This window comes from Heteronotia binoei, chromosome 2 (genome assembly GCF_032191835.1).
Source record: "Heteronotia binoei isolate CCM8104 ecotype False Entrance Well chromosome 2, APGP_CSIRO_Hbin_v1, whole genome shotgun sequence".
Classification (NCBI taxonomy): domain Eukaryota; kingdom Metazoa; phylum Chordata; class Lepidosauria; order Squamata; family Gekkonidae; genus Heteronotia; species Heteronotia binoei.
In genome coordinates this window covers 111956331-111977828 of record NC_083224.1, presented here as the reverse complement: position 1 = coordinate 111977828, position 21498 = coordinate 111956331, and the positions used below count along the sequence as shown (strand labels likewise).

Genomic DNA, 21498 nt, shown 5'->3' with positions numbered 1-21498 from the left:
AGAGGCCATTTGGATTTATTCTAGGGTGACTGCTTATATTAAAAGCAATTGCAAGAGATTTTGTAACACTTTAGAGATTTCTGTTATTTACTGAGGATCAATGGCAAATTGTGCTGAATGTGATGCAGTTTCCCTCCTGATCTTAGTCATGCTTTCTGTGCCTTTATCCCAGATTCTGTTTCTGTTGAGCAACAAGCTTTTTAGTGTTTGGTGTAGTTAGAAGTGCGCACTTTAATCTTGGAGAACCAGGTTTGATTCCCCACTCTTTCATGTGTACTTGCTGGTGTAGCCTTGAGTCAGTCACAGGTTCTCCTGTATCTGTTCTCAGAGCAGTTCTCTGAGCTCCACCTACCTCACAGGGTGTCTGTTGTGAGAAGGCGAAGGGAAAGGAGACTATAAACTGCTCTGAGACTCTGAGGGACGGTGGATCAGTGGTAGAGCATCTGCTTGGGAAGCAGAAGGTCCCAGGTTCAATCCCTGGCATCCAAAAAAGGGTCCAGGCAAATAGGTGTGAAAAACCTCAGCTTGAGACCCTGGAGAGCCGCTGCCAGTCTGAGAAGACAATACTGACTTTGATGGATCAAAGGTCTGATTCAGTATAAGGCAGCTTCATATGTTCATATGAATGAAGGGCAGAGTATAAATCCAATCTCTTCTTCTTTCTTAGTATGCTGTTGTAAATATCCTCATTATACAAGGTGAAACCTTGAATATTAATTGCAGGCTGAATTAGGGTTTTTTGTTTGGACAATTCCTCTGTACTCCAGGGCCTCCTGTTGTGATTTCAGGACCGGGGTGTTCTTAGTAGTCAAAAATTAAGATGGAACACACGAACACTTTTCTCATCCAGTGACACAACCGTGAACCTGTATTCCACAGTTCTTTTTTGCAATAATTAACAAGTCATCCTTAATGCCATTTAGTGAAGCCTTTTGTGATAGTGACATGGCTTTTGCAACCTGTTCCCTATCATGAGGAGGAATAACCTATAACCTATTTGACAGGCATGTTGCTGACAAAGTCATTCATATATGTAGAACTCTGGACATCATATTAGAAGAGGATTCTGATCAAAAACCTACACTAGTAACAGTTGATTGGAAGAGTTTCATTTACTGATGCCTGAGGAAAGTTGGCAGGATATTGCAAGATACTCACAACATGCATCCCGGTTCATTAAGGCTGAATGGGGATCATGGTGTGAGACAGTTTCCCTACCCACTGAAGAAGGCTTTAATTAAGCCATTACTAAAATATTAAAAAGTAAATATTTACATATATCCAATTTCACAAATTATAATGTCAAAATTTACTCTTTTATTGGAAGTCTAACTCTTAAGCTTTTCTAAATTATAGATTGTCTTGATCCTTATCACTTTTGTTTCTGGGTTTATTTTTTTTAGGGGGGGGGGGGGTGGGCGCGAATCTGAAATTTTCTTGGTTGGCTTTGTGATTTTAACAGTACAATATGGAGAGTGTGACCTGGCTAATTTCTCTGTAGTCTCCCATGTTACCAAGCTTGGTATCCTTCTGGATTATCTATGTGAACTGAGAGCTGGAGCCACTGTGATGGTTCTGCTCATATCTTCCAGGATAATCTTGGTGGTGTTGGGCAAAACAGTATCATTCCCCTCCATAGTTACTGTATCATTTTAGGAAGTTGGCTTTGCTTTCCATGTTATTTAACATCTACATGAATAGTAAAAGTAATATTTTTTAAATTTCGAAGCTGCTGGTGGGGGGGGACTTTTTTGCATTTTTTTTTCAGAAAAGAACAGAAATAGTGTAAAAAAATTAAGATATATATAATGATATCCTGTCAAACTAAACCTCTTTTACTCTTTAAAAGCATAAAATGCATCGATAATTTAGTTGGCATATAAAACAGTAGAATTTAAAACTAAAATGTCTTCATTTTTCTGTATTGCAAGAATACCCCTTGCTTGAGAAAGAGTTGCAAACCATTGCACCCTATGCTACCATAACACATGTATGCTTAATTTTTGCCTTCTGACAAGTCAGAAAAAAATAAAATGAAGGTAGAAAATAAATTCTGTACAAATCAAAAGAAAGTGTATTATTTGAACAGAAACTTCCATAGAGTCACAAGAGATAATACTACCAACATGTCTGAATGAACATATGAAGCTGCCTTGGTCCATCAAAGTCAGTATTGTCTACTCAGACTGGCAGCGGCTCTCCAGGGTCTCAAGCTGAGGTTTTTCACACTTTTTCACCTGGACCCTTTTTTGGAGATGCTGGGGATTGAACCTGGGACCTTCTGAGCCAGTTTGGTGTAGTGGTTAAGTGTTTTCGAACTCTTATCTGGAAGAACCGGGTTTGATTCTCCACTCCTCCACTTGCAGCTGCTGGAATGGCCTTGGGTCAGCCATGGCTCTCGCAGGAGTTGTCCTTGAAAGGGCAGCTGCTGTGAGAGCCCTCTCCAACCCCACCCACCTCACAGGGTGTCTGTTGTGGGGGAGGAAGGTAAAGGAGATTGTGAGCTGCTCTGAGACTCTTCAGAGTGGAGGGCGGGATATAAATCCAATATCTTCTTCTTCTACTACTTACCAAGCAGATGCTCTACCACTGAGCCACCATCCCTCCCCAAATTATTAAGCTAAACTTTATTATATTGAAAATATGGACATCTTTAATAATGTATTATCATCAAGTACATTACAACTTATTAATTATTCCTATTATCAAGGCATTCTTGAAAATGTTGTATATACCTTCAATATTAGAGGGTTTTTTTGAGTGCTCCCCCAATTTCCCAATTTTACCATTGGACAAATTGAGAACGTTTGCTCATTCACAGAGAAAATATTTCCTAGGAGGTTTTTTTCCTAGTGCTCCCCCCCCTCCATTTCCCAAGTTTCCCACTGAAAAAAAATAAAAAAGTATGAGATTTTCATTCTATATAGTTTGAGTGTGAAAACCTTTGCCTCAAGAAGTATTTTACCCACTCTAAAAAAGAAAATATTTCATAGAAGGTTTTTTCCAGCAGAAAAATTGGGAGGGGGAAGTCCTGGGGGGATAATTTTTCTGAGCTTTTGCATATTTTTTCTAGTCTATCACATCTCTGTTCATGAAGTTGCTTTGTGCAGTCATCAATATGCTGCTGCCAGGCACTATTTTGCTTTTTTGTCTTGTGTGAACTGGGGTTAGTGATGGAGTGGATGAGAATGAACAACTGAAGTTCAGTACAGAAAAAAAAACGGAGATGATGTTGGTGAATGGTCTGTCTGGTTAGAAATGCACTACTTGTTCTAGATAAGGTCACAGTGCCCTTTAAAAATCTCATATACAATCTACAGGTGCTTTTGAATCCAGTGCTCTCCTGGACATAATGGCAGCAGCAGTCACCCACTTTGAACATATGAACATATGAAGCTGCCTTATACCTAATCAGACCCTTGGTCCATCAAAGTCAGTATTGTCTTCTCAGACTGGCAGCAGCTCTCCGTGGTCTCAAGCTGAGGATTTTCACACCTATTTGCCTGGACCCTTTTTTTTTGGAGATGCCAGGGATTGAACCTGGGACCTTCTGCTTCCCAAGCAGATGCTCTACCACTGAGCCACCGTCCCTCCCCTTTCTCTTTGCATCCTGTCCTACCTAACTTTATTCTAGTTTATTTTAAAGTGTTTTATATGGAACTGTCCTTGATAATAGTCCAACCGATGTTTTAGGAACCCATCTTTAAATTTAAATTGTTTTGCTGTTGTATTGCTGTGTTGCTTTTAATCTATGTAGTGTTTTATCTGATATAAATTGCCCAGAGCCTGGCTTGGGCCGGAATGAGGTGACTCAGTGAATGTAATAGATGATGATGATGTTAAACTTTGTGACTGGAGACTGATGATGATGTTAAACTTTGTGACCCCTACCCTACTTCTGTATGTGTGATTATGCTTAAGGCTGTGGTCAAAACATCCATATCATTAAAGGAAAGACATGATAGTCCAGAAACTTCAGTTGATTCAGAAAGCAGCAGCATAGTTTTAAATGATGATAATTTCTTTGGGAGCATTTTAAAAGATCTTTTCTGGTTGTCAGCTCATTTTAAGGCTAAATTCAAAGATCTTCTTCATGGTCTCTGTGCAGTCCCACATATGGGTAATCCGTCAGGATCGAGCCTGACCTCGGAGAATTCAAAGCAATCTTGAAGCGTTAATTTTAGCGCGCCCTCCCGTTGTCCCGGGGAGGAGGCATCGCCTGCGCATGCCTGGACGAAGGGGGGGCACCTAACCCACTCAGTTTCTTCTTTACCGCCATCCGGAACACACCTTCCTCGCTGAGTCTCCTGTTTTTTCATCGCAATCCAATCCTTCACCGTCTTCATTCTTCGCTCTTCAATTCTCCACTGGTATTGTTAAAAAAAAAAAAAAAGCTTTACTATCTCTTCGAACTTTTCCGTCCTATTCCCCCCCCCCTCCGGGCGGATGGAATGGAAGGACAAAATCACTTTCAAACGGTGTGTCCGCTGTGTTGCTAAAATTCCATCAACAGACAGCCACTCTTTATGTCTCTTTTGCCTCGGCGAGGCACACCGTATTGATACTTGCGTGCACTGTAGCCATTTCAGCAAACAAGCCCGAAAAAATCGCGCCACAAGACTCAGAAGACACTTGCTTGAGTCATCTCTATGCCCAGCTATGTCCCCCGCCTCAGCTCCTCAGACTTCGCCACCATCCCTAGCTCTAAAGGGAATGGCGCCACCGGCAGCTTCCGTGGCCTTGGTTCCCAGTAAGCCTAAGTCCGGAAAACACTTGAAGAAGTCGGACGATTCCATGAAGCGTCACCACTCGGAATCAACTTCTAAGGACTCTACGAACCCAAAAACTCCTAAGAAACCCAAGACAAGCCATAAGCCACCGGACCCAACTTCTTCGGCAAGGCTTCCCACACCGCACCCGGCGGCCAGCTCCGGCGCCTCAGTTCCGACAACACCGGCCTCGAAAGCAACCTCGACACCCGCCATTACGCCCCTTGAGATCGTTCGCATCCACTCTCGGTCGCCTTCAATCCATGAATCTTTACCTGAGCAGATACTGAACACCGAGTCCCCGGACTCGACCAGAAGGCAGCGCCTCAATATCCTGGACGCGCGCTCCTTCCGAGAGGTCTCATTACCTCCACAGACAATATCAGTACACTCCCTTCAAAGAGAGCCGTCGACTCCGAAAGAACTGCCCATCCGTATCCGAGCCAAGAGGTCCCGAAGCAGTCACAGGAAATGCTACTACTACTATACTCCATCGAGGTCCAGGTCACCATCCCCTCGTGGGTACCGAAGACACCGAAGGTCGCCATCCATGGGTTCTTATCGACATACCCATGACGAATCTCGGTACCATGACGACTCCCGACGCCATGAATCACCTCAATACCGAGACCGTACACACAGAGAAGACCGTTCTCGGTATCGTGAGACCCCTCTATGCCGAAAATATTCATACTATGAAGATCGCCCTCGGTATTGAGAGGTCCCTGCTCACTATACCACGAAGCCTAGACTGTATTCACCAGCCAGATTGACCTTGATCGGTTCCACCAAACCACGGACACAGCCCTCGCTACCAGAACTGACTACCAAACCTCTGGACTTAGACACCCAGGAAGAATCTGAAGCAGAGCACTCTGACTCCTCCCATTCCTCAACCTCAGGTCTCCATTCACCAGCATCTGACATTGCAAAACAGACTGACCTATCTCCATCAGAGGGACCAAAATCCTACTTGGATCTCTTATCCAACATGGCAAACTCCCTCAATGTTAAATTAACCACTGACACGCCTAGAGTCTCAGATGTAGTCTACGACCTCGTACACGCTGACCTGCCTGCAGGCTCCTCCTTCCTGATGCTTCCAGTCCACCTCGAAACCCTGAAAGAGGCTTGGGACAAACCAGCATCAGTACCACCAACTTTGAAACGGGTCAAATCACTCTACAAGGTTCATGCCCCTGAGTCCAAATTTCTCTTCAATCACCCTGCACCGAACTCCATGATAGTGCACTCGTAATCTAAATCTAAACCGACAAGATACCCTGTTCCTCCGGAGAGGGAAGGCAAAAAACTCGACACGATTGGGAGAAAAATTTACTCCCTTACCACCGCCACTCCGAAAATTCACAACTATACTTCTCAGCGTACGCCTTTAACTTAACCACATATCTGAACACCCTGGTTCCCTCTCTGCCTGAAGCAGCACAAAAACAAGCCTCTCATGCCCTACAAGAGCTCGCGAGAGTCAGTAAGCAGCAGATTAATATGGCACGCCACGCAGCCCAATGCTCTTCCAGAACCCTTGCATCCGCAATAGCCTTGCGCCGACATGCATGGTTTAGGTCTTCATCACTGCAGCCAGACATAAAGTTTAAGATAGAGGACTTACCCTTCGACAGGCTCGGCCTATTCAATGCCACTACAGACGACATTCTGACTAATGTTCACGATAGCAGAAAGAGGGCTAAGAGATTAGGGGTTACCCAACCACAGTCTCAATCCACACGACAGAGGAACTGGAAGCCGAACTACTACAAACCCGCTCGATCGCCATGACAGGCCGAACCCTGGAGACGCAAGCCCCCCCCCCCCCGCCAAAACAACCTTTGCAGCAGAGAGCACGTCCTCAAACATCAAAGAAAACGACATCAACTACAAAGCAGTCTCTGACTCCCCTACCCCCCGCGTACATCAGAGCACTATCCAGACATCAGACTACAGCTGTTTTATTCCATGTGGGAGTCCATAACATCAGACTCATGGGTCCTGGCGATCATCCACAGGGGCTACTCCATAGAGTTCTACTCAACCCCAAAACATCACAGTTTCATAACTACCCCAGCATCCGCACCTCTACAATTGGAAAATGCAACCTTGCTGGACAGGGGAGCTATAGAACCAGTTCCACCTCAGTACCATCATACGGGGTTTTACTCCCGCTACTTTCTGGTGCCAAAAAGAGACGGGGGATTACGCCCCATATTAGATCTCCGGAAACTCAATCTTCACATCCGCCACAAAAAATTCCGCATGGTCACCCTTCAGTCTATCCTACCACTGATTCCAGAGCAGGCCTGGATGGCAACTATAGACCTGCAAGACGCCTATTTTCACATTACCATCAACCACCATCACAGAAGATTCCTCAGATTCGCGATCGGAGATCAACACTACCAATTCCGTGCTCTTCCCTTTGGTCTCTCAACGGCACCAAGAGTATTTACAAAATGTATGGCTGTGGTGGTCGCAGCACTGTGACAACAACAAATATCCATCTACCCCTACATAGACGATTGGCTGGTCGTCGCCCAAACAAAAGAACAGCTCCAAATGGACGTCTCGACTACCCTCTCCCTCCTAGCTACCCTAGGACTTCAGGTCAATCCGACGAAATCCAAGCTAACTCCTACTCAGACCATACAATTCATAGGAGCGCACCTGTCAACGATTTCCTGAAAGGCTTACCTGCCACCAGACAGAGTGCTACATATCCAGTCCTTGGCCAACAAAATCATAATACACCGCTCCCAAACAGCTCTCATCTTTCAAAGGATGTTAGGCCTAATGGCGGCCACCACCTCAGTACTCTGCTTCACCAAGCTCCACATGCATCCTCTGCAATTGTGGTTTGTCCGAACATTCCACCCTCAAAGACAGCACCAAAGTACAGAGCTAAATCTTCCATCTCACATTGTCTCATTGCTGAGATAGTGGACAATAGAACGTCATCTTCGGGTAGGAATGCCATTTGCACAGACACCTCCCTCTGTGATTGTTACCACCAACGCTTCCAAGTGGGGATGGGGAGCCCACTTGGGAACGCTCACAGTCCAGGGACAATGGATGGACTACGAAAGATCCCTCCATATCAATTGCCTGGAACTCCTGGCGGTCCACAGAGCTCTGAGATCCTTCCTCCCATCTCTTCGCGGCTGCCATGTCCAAGTCACTTCCGACAATGTGGCCACTGTCTTCTACATCAATCGACAGGGAGGCACTGCATCTACCCGGCTGTGCAAACGAGCCCTAGCACTATGGCACTGGAGCATCAGCCAAAGTATCTTCCTAACAGCAGTACATTTACCAGGGGTCCAGAATGTTCAAACAGATGTGTTGAGTCGTCGCCTAATCAATGACCACAAATGGACCATCAACAGGCGTTACCTAGAGCCCATGTTCCAGATCTTCGGTACCCCAAAGATAGATGTATTTGCATCCCCAAACAATGCCCAGTGCCCCCACTTTTACATGCGAGGCCCTCCGTCCCTACTGTCACCAGGGGATGCTTTCCTCCAAACATGGTCCAGAGCACTCCATTACTTATTTCCTCCAATACCACTCATCACGAGAGCGTTACAGAAGATACAGACGGACCACACCAACTGCATCCTGATCACACCCTGGTGGCCACGTCAACCCTGGTTCACTGCTCTCCTTCTCCTATCCAACAACACATTCCTCCGGCTTTCGCAAGCTCAGGACTTAATCTCCCAACAAGAAGGCAAGGTCCTACACCACAACCCAGCACTTCTTCGACTGACAGCCTGGAGAATCAGTTTTTGAACTTTCCTCCAGAAGTCCGCCATGTCCTGGTAAACGCAAGGAAACCTTCCACCAGGAAATCCTACTCTCTTAAATGGAAACATTTTTCCAAATATGCATGCCAGCATAAATTTAATCCTAGCCTTGCCAGTATTACCCAAATCCTAACATATACTCTGGCCCTCTCCAATGCTGGACTTTCGTACTCCTCCTTAAAGGTCCACTTGGCGGCTATTTCTGCATTTCACCCACATATTGAGGGCTCCACAGTCTTCTCTCACCATGCTACTAAAGCCTTTTTAAAAGGAATTCTTCACCTTCACCCTCCCATCCGGAAAGTCCTTCCTACCTGGAGACTCTCACTCGTCTTGAGTCAGTTGATGAAACCACCCTTCGAACCTATGGCATCCATTCCTCTACATCTTCTCACTTGGAAAACTGCCCTACTGATAGCACTCACCATGGGCAGGAGAGCTAGTGATATCTGCACCTTTAGAGCAGACCCACCATATACAGTCTTCCATCACAACAGGGTAGTGTTACGTCCCGACCCTGCATTCCTACCAAAGGTAGGACCGCCTCTCTCCATATGTTCCCCAGAGAGCACTGCGATCCAGCTCACAAAGCCTTCTGGAAGTACCTGGGCCAAAGGAGGCCAAACTAAAAATAGCTAGAGAACAGGCCTTCTCTATAAAAGCACCCCAATGGTGGAACCAGCTGCCGGAAGAGGTGCGAGCCCTACGGGACATTAGCCAATTCCGTAGGGCGTGCAAAACCGCCCTCTTCCGGCTAGCGTTCCAAGATGGAGCCTGAAATAAACTTCACGCCATCATTAACATTAATATAACGGAGATAGCAATGAGATGAGACTATTTTAGACTGATTTTAGACTGTTTTAGATTATGTAAAAATTTAATGGTAAATTGTAAATTGTATTGAATTGTATAACTGTTTCATTGTTCAACATGGCTTTTGCCATACTTTGTAAGCCGCCCTGAGCCTGCCTCAGTGGAGAGGGCGGGGTATAAATAAAATTTTATTATTATTATTAAGGTGGTCTCAGCGTTTCATCTAGGGAAACCCTCCACTCTACCTGCGTTTTTCCAGTACCCTGCGGATGCAGGCCAACGGGCTCTACACAACCTAGATGTACGTAGGGCCCTTGCCTTTTACATTGAAAGGACGCGACAGTTCCGTAAGGACACAAGTCTCTTTGTAACATATGCAACCCACAACCAAGGCAACAAAATCTCAACTCAGAGATTTTCAAAGTGGATTGTGGCTGCCATTACTTCATGTTATGAACTGGCGAAACAGCCAATACCAGAATACGTACGAGCTCACTCTACTAGAGCCATTGCAACCTCATCAGCCTTCTGCAAGGGCGTCCCGATGAAGGACATCTGTGCTGCTGCAGTCTGGTCCTCCCCATCCACATTCGCCTCACACTACGCCTTAGACGTCTGTGCTCGGCGTGACTCGTCCTTCGGACAGGCTTTGCTGCGATCCATCTTTGACTGATCCTCCCTGACACTCAACTGTGAGTACAATCCTATTCTTCTTGGCTTTACTAACCATGTTTCTGGTTACAGATCCAGCACCCACCTCCTGATGGAATAGCTTGCTAATCACCCATATGTGAGACTGCACAGAGACCACGAAGAAGATGGACAGGTTTCTTACCTGTAACTAGTGATCTTCAAGTGGTCATCTGTGCAGTCACACATGCCCACCCATCCTTCCCCGCTGCTGGATGCTTATTATCAATAGAATTGGTCCACCTATACGGCGGCAGGAAGAAACTGAGTGGGTTAGGCGCCTCCCCTTCGTCCAGGCATGCGCAGGCAATGCCTCCTCCCCGGGACGACGGGAGGGCGCGCTAAAATTAACACTTCAAGATTGCTTTGAATTCTCCGAGGTCAGGCTCGATGCTGATGGATTACCCATATGTGTAACTGCACAGATGACCACTCAAAGATCACTAGTTACAGGTAAGAAACCTGTCCTTCCTATATTGTCATCATACCTTCTTTCAGAACCTTCCCTGTGCATTATGATTTGTGGATAGAATCTTGCTGGATGAGAGGTTTGCCTTTTGATAATGACACCATGTTTATGGAATACTCTTCTCTCGTTCTTTAGGGTCGCCTTGTTGCTAGTCTTTTGATTAAGGCTGTTTGTTTCAATAGGCCTTTGGAAAATAATGCTTCTTATCTCTGTTTTGTTTACTGTTTTTCATACCTTTTATCAATTAAATTATTGTAAGGTTTATTAAATTGCTTTAAAAGTTGGAGTTACTAGGTTTGTGTTTATTTATTTATTTATCTATCGAAATATTTATAGCCCTTCTTTCTCTCAAAGAATCAAAACTCCTACAATATGCCTAATACAGCAAAAACACAATAAAAAACACAAAGGGCAAAGCACAACAAGAAATAAGTTTTGCCTGCCAAGCAATGTTTATTTCAATACAGTTTCAGTAAGGGATTTGTTATAGTTAAATGTCAGCAGAATGTCTGCCAAACATCAGGACAGCATCAACAAAAAGTCCACTCAGAGTGGCTTTGCATTCTTACCTAAAAATACCTTTCCAACATGTAGGTCATGAAGGGCTTTAAAGGTAAGGAGAAGAAGAAGCTTAAATTGAGCCTGGAAGCAAAAATGCATCCAGTGTAAACATTTCAAAGCAGGTGTTATTTGTTCAAAGTAGGGTTGCCAAGTCCAATTGAAGAAATAGCTGGGGACTTTGGGGGTGGAGCCAGGAGACTTTGGGGGTGGAGCCAGGAGATGTTAGGGGTGGAGCCAATATCAAGGCTGTGACAAGCGCCGCAGCCGCAGGTTCCCGCGCCGCAGCCGCACTAGCAGCTGTCCCTCCCTTCTCCTCCCGCTCGTCCTCCCTGCCCCTCGGCGGCCGCCTGAGGCTGGAGGCCTGGGTGAAGCAGGGCGGTGGCGCGGGCATGGAGAGCGGGGCCGGGGGCTCGGGGCCTTCTCCTCGGCCTCCGGCGCTGCCGCGCTGGTGCTGGCGGGGCTGTGCTGCACCCCTTCAAGAGCTCCCTCACCGCCCTCGGCCGCGCCTGGCTCCGCCACCTCCGCTGCTCCGGCACGCCCGATCTCCTCGCCGCGCTCCTGCTGCGCCAACGCCGCCAGCGAGGCCCTCGGTCGACAGCTCCTCCGCCGCCGCCTCCTCCTGCTGCTGGGCGCCGGCGGGCCCACCGCCTACGGCTTCACGGGGCGGGGAGGGGGCGGCAGCAGCTCGCCATTTCCCCCCCTCCCCCCGCTTCCGTTTTTTGGGGGAGCGGGGGAAGAGGGTGGAAATCCTGGGGTCCCTCGCCAGGGCGGGAGGGTTGGGACCCCTAGTTCAAAGCAGTCCCCCTCCCTCAGTTAGCCTGTGAGCTGCTGCATTAATTGGTGCTTCCAGGCTATCTAAAAGCAGCAACACTGAGAGCGTGTTATTCTAGTTCAGTCTAGAGGTTATAATAACAATTTAGCATAGCTAATTTAGCATAGCTAAATTGGAAGAATATCCAGGCTTTCCACTAACAGGTGGATGCCCTTAGTCTTGACTATTGTTTCTCCAGTATGCAAATGAATTCCTGCTGGACTTTTTCTACAAAAGTACCATGAAACAATGGTGACATCAGGGGGTGTGGCCTAATATGCAAATAAGTTCCTGCTTGGCTTTTTCTATAAAAAAAGCCCTGATGGGTGTCATCTGCAATCTGATGATAGCCAGATTGAGAGCTTCAGAAGATTTTATTTAGCGTCATGACCTTACAATATTGATCATAGGCAGAAGATATGATGAAGGAGTTCACAGAACAAGTTCCATACTATTAATTCTGTTTCTTCAGTGGAAACTCTATTTCCTATTAGACTAAAAAGAATAAAAGCATTGGAGAATCAGCCCTCTAATTCTCTAAGTTGTTAATTAGGTCTAATTAAGCAGGAGGCCTTTGTGAATGACCTAATTAAATCGTGTATTGTTACCCAACAATATCACCACGATTATGATGATGTACTTCACCAGTACATCATCGTCCTATCAAAGGCCACTTTTAAAATTTGTAAGCTTCCTTTTGTCCCCTTTGGGTGGAAAGGCTGGAAAGGTAAAGATAATTTAAATCAATAATAATAATTGCTAACATGAGCCCAGAACACCAATGCAGTTTGCGGAGTACAGTGTTTGTGATTGTCCAGTAGTAGAAGTTCTTATTTCAAGACATAACACACTCATTTGTTATTCTGGTGTCTCAGAATCAGGGTGAATAAGTTGACAAATGTATCTGCAGTGGAGAAAGAGCCTTGAAGTCTCCTGTGGGCATTTCACAGATCTTGCATTGGTAATCATTATACCTAGTCTGAGACAAGGGAATGACTTAAAGAAATAATTCTATTTCCTGAAAATGGAGCATGCTTCTGGCTCTGTCAGTAGATGCAGAGCAGGCTGTCCTACATAAACCTGTAACACTTGTAGTTGCAGTGAGATTTAGTGGCATACTGTGCTGCAAAGTGCAAAGTCCTGCTGTAAGCATAAGAAAATAAGATCCATGCTAGATCAGACCAGTGGTCCATCTAGTCCAACATCCTGTCTCACACAGTTGCCAGCCAGTTCTTCTGGATGGCCAACAATAGGGAATAGAGGCCAGGACCTTACCCTGACATTGTCTCCTGGCTCTGGGATTCAGAGGCTGACTGTCTCTGAACATGGAGATTCGCCTCAATCACCATGGTTGGTAGCCACTGATAAACCTATCCTCCCTGAATCTATCTAATCCCTTTTTAGAGCTGCTTATTCCTGTGGTCATTACATACTCTGACAGTGAATTCTACATTTTAATCTCCCAGTGAAGTTTTTCCTTTTGTCTATCTTGAATGTACTGCCCATAAACTTCATTTGATGCCCTTGAGTTCTAGCATTTTGGGAGAGGGAGAAAAGTTTTTCTTTGTCAATTCTTTCCATCTCATGCATCGTCATAGATATAATAAAAGCCTTATGGGTGGCTGGATCCTCAATTTCTATTGGAAGTTGTGGCTACCACAGGAGTGGCCTTGCACTCTGTCTGTCACCACTCCCCTCTGTCATTGGGTAGCCTCACTGTGATCCGCCTACTGCTGGCCCTGTCAGGCCAGAACCCCATCAGTCAGCCTCTGACTAAGACAGTTGTCTGCTGAGAGGTTCTCTTGGAGTCTTACTGATTACTACTGCCTTTCCTCATTCCATCTCCCTGCCCCAAAACAATGCTGCCACCATTTTGCCGCCTCCAACTAACACTGCCCGCCAAAGCTGCGCTTGCCTAGTATGCTCCCCCTGCCCCTACAGTTTGGGAGGTGAGGTATTTATATTTATAAATATGCCAGAAAATCTTCCTTATGGGGCAGTATTCCACCTCTTCGTTTACAGCACAGTCTGTAGTTGAATCCAGTGTGAATTAATATCATGTGGCACACATACTTGCTTAAGTAACATTGAATATCATTTAATAACTATATATACATGGAAGCAAACTGACAGAAAACAGTTAAATCTCTTCAACGGAAAAGGAATGTTCCATCACAACGGGGGGAGGGGCAGTTCAGCAGAGCAGATAAGCAGGCTCTCTATAGTCTGTATTCTCTTTACTCAAGCCCCCTTTCCACCTGCAAATAGCCTTCACTCTTTCTATTCAAATTAGGCTACAGTGGGCTGCTTGCTTTAAGAGGCAGGAAGCCATTTGAAGGCCCCCTTTCACTTCCCCCCACCTGCAAGTGAGAGGGGGTGAAAGGCAGGCTTCTAATGGCTACCTGCCTGTCTTCCTGTCACTTCTCTGTCTCCCTGTCTTCCTTCCTTCCCCTTTATTTTATCCCTTTCATCCAAACTTTAACATAACTCGCACTTCATTCATTCCTCTCATTCTTTCTCTGTCTTTGTCTTTTTCTTTCATTCTGTCTTTCTTCTCCTTTTTACTTTTCTCACAGGCCCCATTTTGGACAGGAACTCATAGGAGTGTTGTTCCAGAACCTCTAAATTTTATTGCACTCTTTTTCTTAACCCCCTCCCCCCCCAAAAAAAAAACCCCTTGCTACTGGGCTCCATTGTTCAAACCCCCTGTGAGAATTTTGCTGAACTCTAAGATTTGACAAACTTTCTAATATTTTCCCCCACAAAAATTGGGAAATAACTAAAACATATAAAGCAGAAAGATGGAAATCTTCATCATGCTGCTGTGGCCACATAGAAGAAAGTAATTTTAAAAGTATGATGGGAGTAAGATGGCAATTTTAATTCAAGAAGCTTGTTAAAGTAGATGCTGAGCTGATATAATTTAGTACACCTTCTGTAGATGTCAGGGAAATGGAAAAAGTTATGCAAATGAGTTGTGCTAATGAGCTTTGGCACCTCTTCTACAAAATGACCCCTGCTCTCATTCCTCCCCCCCCCCTCATTTTTCTACATCCCTTCTGCTCTTTCTCTCATTATTTCTCTGTATCTTTGTATTTGTCTTTTTATTTCATTCTGGCTGGGATCACACACACTAAATGCACTTTCAATTAGGATTGCCAGGTCCAATTCAAGAAATATCTGGGGACTTTGGGCATGGGGTCAGGAGACTTTGGAGGTGGAGCCAGGAGACACCAGGGTGGTCCCATCGTTGTGGGGGTCCCAACGATCGGTCCCATCGTTGTGGGGCCCAGGGGGCCGGCGCAGCGGCACGCTGAAGCAGCCTGTCGGTCACTTCCGGGTTCCTGTCCTGCATCTCGACCTGTGTTATTAGTGACAGGCTGCTTCGGCGTGCCGCTGCGCCGGCCCCCTGGGCCCCACAACGATGGGACCGATGCCACAGGGACGGGCTCGAAACACTCTATAACCCTTCAAAAGAACAGCAGTCTAGCTCGCTTCCCCCGAGCCCTGCCGCCATAAGCCTCAAGGGGGCTCATTTTGCGGCATCTCCCGGCAGGAGGGTGGCACCCGCACGGGACACATATCAAATGAAAGAGGGGGCGCAGGGCTATCAGAAACAGCCGGCGGAGGGAGTCGGGAGACCACCCCACTGGGGGATCCACACCCCGAAAGTGATGAAGGTGGCGCAGATAGAGCCAACAGAGCAAACAGGACAAAATAAATAGGCTGCATTATGCAGCACAGTCTCACTGGAATCTGACTGGCTTCTCAGCGTGGAACCCGTTCTCTCTAGTCTTCTCACTTTGAAAAAAGTAAAAAAAGAGTTTTATTTAACTTTATTTCCCCCTTTCCCTCTCTATAAATAATCTTGGTGTTTCCGGCAGTGATATTTGGGGGATTTTGGGGGACGTCACAGAAAGTGCTGTGAAGTCACTTCCTGTTTCCGGCAGTGGCATTTTGGGGAAATGATGTCATTTTGGGGAAATGATGTCACAGGAAGTGATGTCACTTCCTGCTTCCGGCAGGTGGCGCAGGGGAATGATGTCACAGGAAGTGATGTCACTTCCTGTTTCCAGCAGGTGGTGCGGGGAAAATGATGTCACAGGAAGTGATGTCACTTCCTGTTTCCGGCGGTGGCATGACATCACCAGAAGTGATGTCACCGGAAGTGACGTCACTTCCTGTTTCCGGCGGCGCGCACTTCGCGCGCAGCGCGCACCCCTACTTTCCCCCCCCCCAAAGGTGTCCCTGGCTGGCCTTCAGACATTATGGCCACCCTATGATGCACAGAAACCACGAAGAAGATAAACAGGTTGCTTATATGTAACTGATGATCTTCGAGTGGTCATCTGTGCAGTCACACTGCCCACCCTCCTTCCCCACTGCTGCCGGTCCTTCTTTAGAGAGCATGCAGCGGTCAGAAGGAACTGGCGGCATGTCCGCTCCTGCCTCAGTGAGCATGAGCAGTGGGGCTTCTGGGCATGCGCACTGAGGCGTGGGCGCGGAAATCCGCAACTTTGAAGTTTACCGATCGAGATTGGCGCTGGCGCCAAATCCCAACTGCGTGACTGCACAGATGACCACTCAAAGATCATCAGTTACAGGTAAGCAACCTGGGTTTTTTGCAGAATGCTTTATTGTTAAATTACCTTTAAAGCATCATCACTTATCAGCTAAACAGAAGTACCATAAAAAAAGAAAGGGACTTGGAAAAAATATACATCATCAACTATTCTCTTGCAGTAGAGATCTAGGCTGGTCTTAACAAATCTGCTTACCTCAGGATTGCCATACTAACTGTATAGCAAATCTCACACTAAAAAGAAAACGTTATTCCTCATTTATGTGTAGTTAATTGAAATGACAAACAAAATGTTGCTTGGGGCATGAAAATGACCTCTTTCAACCCCTCTGAAGTTTAGAGTTGCTGGTATAAAACTGTACTGGATTTTTAATTTCAGCGATTGCCAGTGGGCAGTCCTTCTTTGTTCATACAGATTGTCATGGCTAGACAGAACTATTAATGGCAGGGAGTCTAGAATTGCAGACACCTTGCTGTTTCCAGTGCTACCTAGAGATAACAAAACAGCATCAAACATTTCTGAAATAAATGGCATAGAAATTTGTTTAATTTAAGCTGGTAATTCTGGTTGCCACCTTTTGGGATATTTGGTGGTGATGGTATTAGTGGACAGTGGACTTATAGAATCAAGAGGGTAAACCCACACACACACACAGTTTAACACTCTTAACTTCAATGGAGATAGTGTATAAATAATAAATAAATAAATAATAATAACGACACATGATGTGTCGTGAAACACATCTGATGTGGTGATAACATTTCTTGATGCAAAGCCTACACTTAACCCCTTTTTGCATCTTTTGTAATGTCCTTTAAATGTTCTCCCTGTCCTGTGTAATCTATTTAGCCACGAGCAAATCACATGCTAATGAATCCTGCATCAAAATGAGCTAGCCACATTGGTCTTCCCATGACATGGGTACTCTGCTGAGCATGAGGTTTCCATTTCCATGGAAAAGACCCATATGACCAGCCTGCCTATGTGGTTGGGTTGTCAAACTGTAGGCCCCAGTTGCATGGGATGTGCAACTGAATTATCAACCTCCACAAAGCTGAGGGAATGTGAGCAGTAGATCTATTTTAAATGCAGTCACAGCCTTGGAATCAGTGAAGTGTCTAGGAAAGTCATTTTGTCTTCCACCAGAACTGGCAGCCCCTCTTTGGATTTCTGATCCATTTTTAACTGTTGATTAGGATACATCCATGGCTTTCTGGGGCCTAGAGGGTGGTCTGAGAGTGATCAGTGGATGTTTTAGTTAATGCTTTAAAACTTTTATATCTTCATTTGGCTCAAGGTGTCCCTCATGGTTGCTTACGAACTAAAACACAATTTCTGAATAACAGTAAAAATAACAAGAATAATGTGGCCCAAGAGGCCAACAAGATACAAACAAAGCCAAAATGCTATTATTCAGTCAAGAAATTTCAAATCAAGTGATTTGCAATTTCTTGTATGAGAAATTTTTGTGGCTTTCTGTTTAGATACTTTTTATATGAATTGTGCTGAGGGATTTCATCTGGAGATATTTCTGAATCACCAAACAGCATGGGCACTTAGATTTTTAAAAACACTTTTGAAGTCTTAGGACTAAACCTTTTGTATTGCCTAAATCAGGGGTGTCAAACATGTGGCCTGGGGGCAGAATCAGGCCCCCCAAGGACTCCTATCAGGCCCCCAAGCAACTGGCTGTCATCTGCTTCCTTCCCCCTCTCTCTTGCTTCCTTCTGCATCACAGCTTGCTTTGCCGGGCTTGCTCACTCACACAGGAGCTATGGAGCAAAGTCTCTGTTTTCTCCATTGGCTGAGGCTCCTACCTTGGGGAGTAATGGGGAAGGGATAGCTTGCTTTGCCAGGCTCTCTCAATTGCACAGCAGAGCTACTGAACCAAGCCTCTCTTCCTTCTATTGGCTGAGGCTCCTCCCCCTCCTAGTCCCTTGGGGAAGGAAGGAAAGAGCCAGAGCTTCCTTTGCCCAGTTCCCTGGATCCCATGGAAGGAATACAAAGAAAGCACCTTTAAGACCAATGAGTGCTAATGTTTTAAGCATGTTTTATGCTTTGTGTTTGTCTGTGTTCTTAATAAAGTTTATATCTCTGCTACCTAATCTTAAATAGGTAAACAAGTGGCCCAGCCCAACATGGCCCGGCCCAACAAGGTCTCATTTATGAGTTCAGCACCCCTGGCCTAAATAATCTATATGTCTTTTCTTTTCTAGGTGTGAATGAATGTGCACTGAACAATGGTGGCTGCTCTCACATATGCAACGACCTGAAGATTGGCTATGAATGTGAATGTCCTCCTGGATACAAGCTCCTGGACAAGAAAACGTGTGGAGGTAATTTGCATGGGAAGGGCAGTTTCTTGTGTTTCATTGTTAGGCACGCATAATTATAGCTAACTCCAGGTTCTTTCTTTCCCCTGATGGGCTTGATTTTGAGTTACTGATGACTTTCAAACTGTCCTTCCAGACATAGATGAATGTGAGAATCCGGATTCCTGTAGCCAGATCTGCATTAACTACAAGGGAGACTATAAATGTGAATGCTACAAGGGTTATGAGATGGACACCTTGTCCAAAAACTGCAAGGCTGTAGGTAAGCAAATGTTCAGATCCATTCTGCTCACCAGCCATACATCTTAGAATACCAAGACCAGCTTTTGGACTAAAGAACTCTGGGGAAAGAGAAACCAAAGGAAAATTGGAAGCCAAAAAGCATCTCCTTTTGCAGCTGCATTCCTGGTATCTAAGCAAAGCAGTTTTCATTGTTGTTATATTTACCCATCAGCTGCCTGAAAACAAGATCAGAAAGCAAAATATTTTGATTTAGGTTAGTTTAAAAAAATACACACAGAAAGCTGCAACCTAGGACAGTCTTCTGCAGCTCTCTTGCAAATACCAAAATGTCAGCTTTTTTGTCTAGGGATACAATTGACTCAGTTTATGTTGCTTAACATGTGTTTGCATTGCATGAGTCACTTATCAGTGTACATGCACCAGAAAATATAATGCATTGTTGACCTGTGAACTTTACCTGCAGACAGATATACTGGATTTAGAATTCCAGTATAAGTATTCTTGTTATGCCATCTTCCTCACTTTCTTGGTTTCCTACCTTTCCATTATGTTGATAGTGAGTTACTTGGTACCTGCTATAAGAGAATTTTTATTTCTAATGCATAGCCTGACTCTGTTTGGTCTGTTTGTGCTTTTTAGAGGCTGCAGACACCCAAACACTCTACATGTTCCCTTTGCACAGCTGTAATATATATGGAAAGAATATCTCCCTCTGATTTCTTCAGTAGCTGAATAGAATGGGGATTGATTAACACTCTATCTAGCTTCTTACTGGAGTCATGAGGAAAAATGTAACATGCAAAACAATGTTACCTGAATCTCACGTGCAGCTTTCTGTATGAGTTTAATAGGTGGATTTCACTGCAAGAGAGATTTATGTGTTTGTTTGAACATAAAAAAAATGTTCACACTGTGCACATGTGTGAATGATTCCTCCATCTGTCAAGTTCAGAAAAAAAAAACTTATGGGTGGCTTTTTGCTCAGCTGATGCAAATACAAGTTGGAAATGCTGGTGAGAGCAGCTGCAAGCCCTTCCTGTTCTTGCAGACAATTTCAGTGAATCTGAAAGCTATTCTGTTTTCTCATAGCTCAGATATGCTCTAAAGATGAAGCAAATGGATCTGAGAGCTGTGCTATTCTCTAAAGTCCTGAGAAAGAAAGGTGGCTTCCAGTGTTTTGTTTTGTTGCAGGGAAGAGCCCATACTTGGTTTTCACAAACCGTCATGAAATACGCAAGATTGATTTGGTGAAAAAGGACTACTCCCGTGTCATCCCAATGCTGAAGAATGTTGTCGCTTTGGACGTGGAGGTGGCAACAAACAGGATATTCTGGTGTGACTTATTCTATAGGAAGATCTACAGGTGTGAAGATGTCACTCAGCTATCCTTAGGCATAGTTCATTTTATGTACTGCTAATATTGTGACCTCTCATAAAAATACTGCTCTGTTATTGAACTGAGTGCAAGAATCTTTAATAGCCCTGCCCTCTGAGAATTGGTGTAATTCAAGAGTCATTGAAGGTAGTGGCCATCAACATACATTATAGTAACTTATTTGCAAATCTGTCAAGATCCATTTTGCTACTTCTTCAGTGTGGCATCAAGAATGCAGATGCGAAAAGTATTCATCTGTGTGCCCCAAAGGCATAATACTCTGATGAGTGTTCTGAGGTTGTATCTCATTTTGTTGATACAGCAAAGTCAGTCTTGTGCACTAGAATTGCTCTTGTTCCCCATTACAGTCATGTGCAGTTGACCTAAACATTTACAGTGGAAGTATCTACTTAGACAAAATATTTCCATGGTGAATGTATGACTGACTGGTGATAATAAGAGATCATATGTCCCATTTTCAGCTAACTGCTGCTAAAGCATGACTTGGATCCTGTGATGCACAAGTAGAAACATAGAACAAAGTAGGAGTCAATTGCACCTTTAAGACCAAAAAAGTTTTATTCAGAACGTAAGCTTTCGTGTATTCCAAGCACATTTCATCAGACGAGGAATCAGGTACAGTGAGCAGGGATATATATAGCTGGTAGGCAGTGATTTAAAATGCAAAATGGCAAAAAAGTAAGATCCAATGACAGAATAGTAAAATTAACAGATTGAGCAAACCTTTGATCTGGGTAGCATAAGCATGTGAAAGCAATAAAACAGTAATATGTCAAAATGTGAAAATGTCTGTCAGTCACTCTATTATATAAGCCTGGGTCAAAAAGAGGGCATTAGTGGACTTAGTGCAGCCCCAGTTGTGCAGGATCTTGTGCAACACCTAGTGCTTTCCTCTCTATATGTTATAGTGCTCAGAAATTCATTGCATAAGATCTTATGCACATGGAAATGCAATTGAGGATATAGTAAGTTAGACTTGACACAGATGGCTATTGCAGTATTTTTCTTGCAT

The 21498-nt window shown here is 44.8% G+C and overlaps 1 protein-coding gene across 3 annotated transcripts in view; it reads left to right on the top strand.

Moving 5' to 3' along the window:
- Positions 1-21498, top strand: part of LRP8 (LDL receptor related protein 8) — a 381576-nt gene that overhangs the window by 342467 nt on the left and 17611 nt on the right. For all 3 annotated transcript variants that reach the window (XM_060231840.1, XM_060231841.1, XM_060231839.1), the window contains 3 exons: positions 18731-18850; positions 18984-19109; positions 20282-20453. In XM_060231840.1, coding sequence (XP_060087823.1) covers positions 18731-18850; positions 18984-19109; positions 20282-20453 — 418 coding nt within the window. The remainder of the gene's footprint in view (positions 1-18730; positions 18851-18983; positions 19110-20281; positions 20454-21498) is intronic.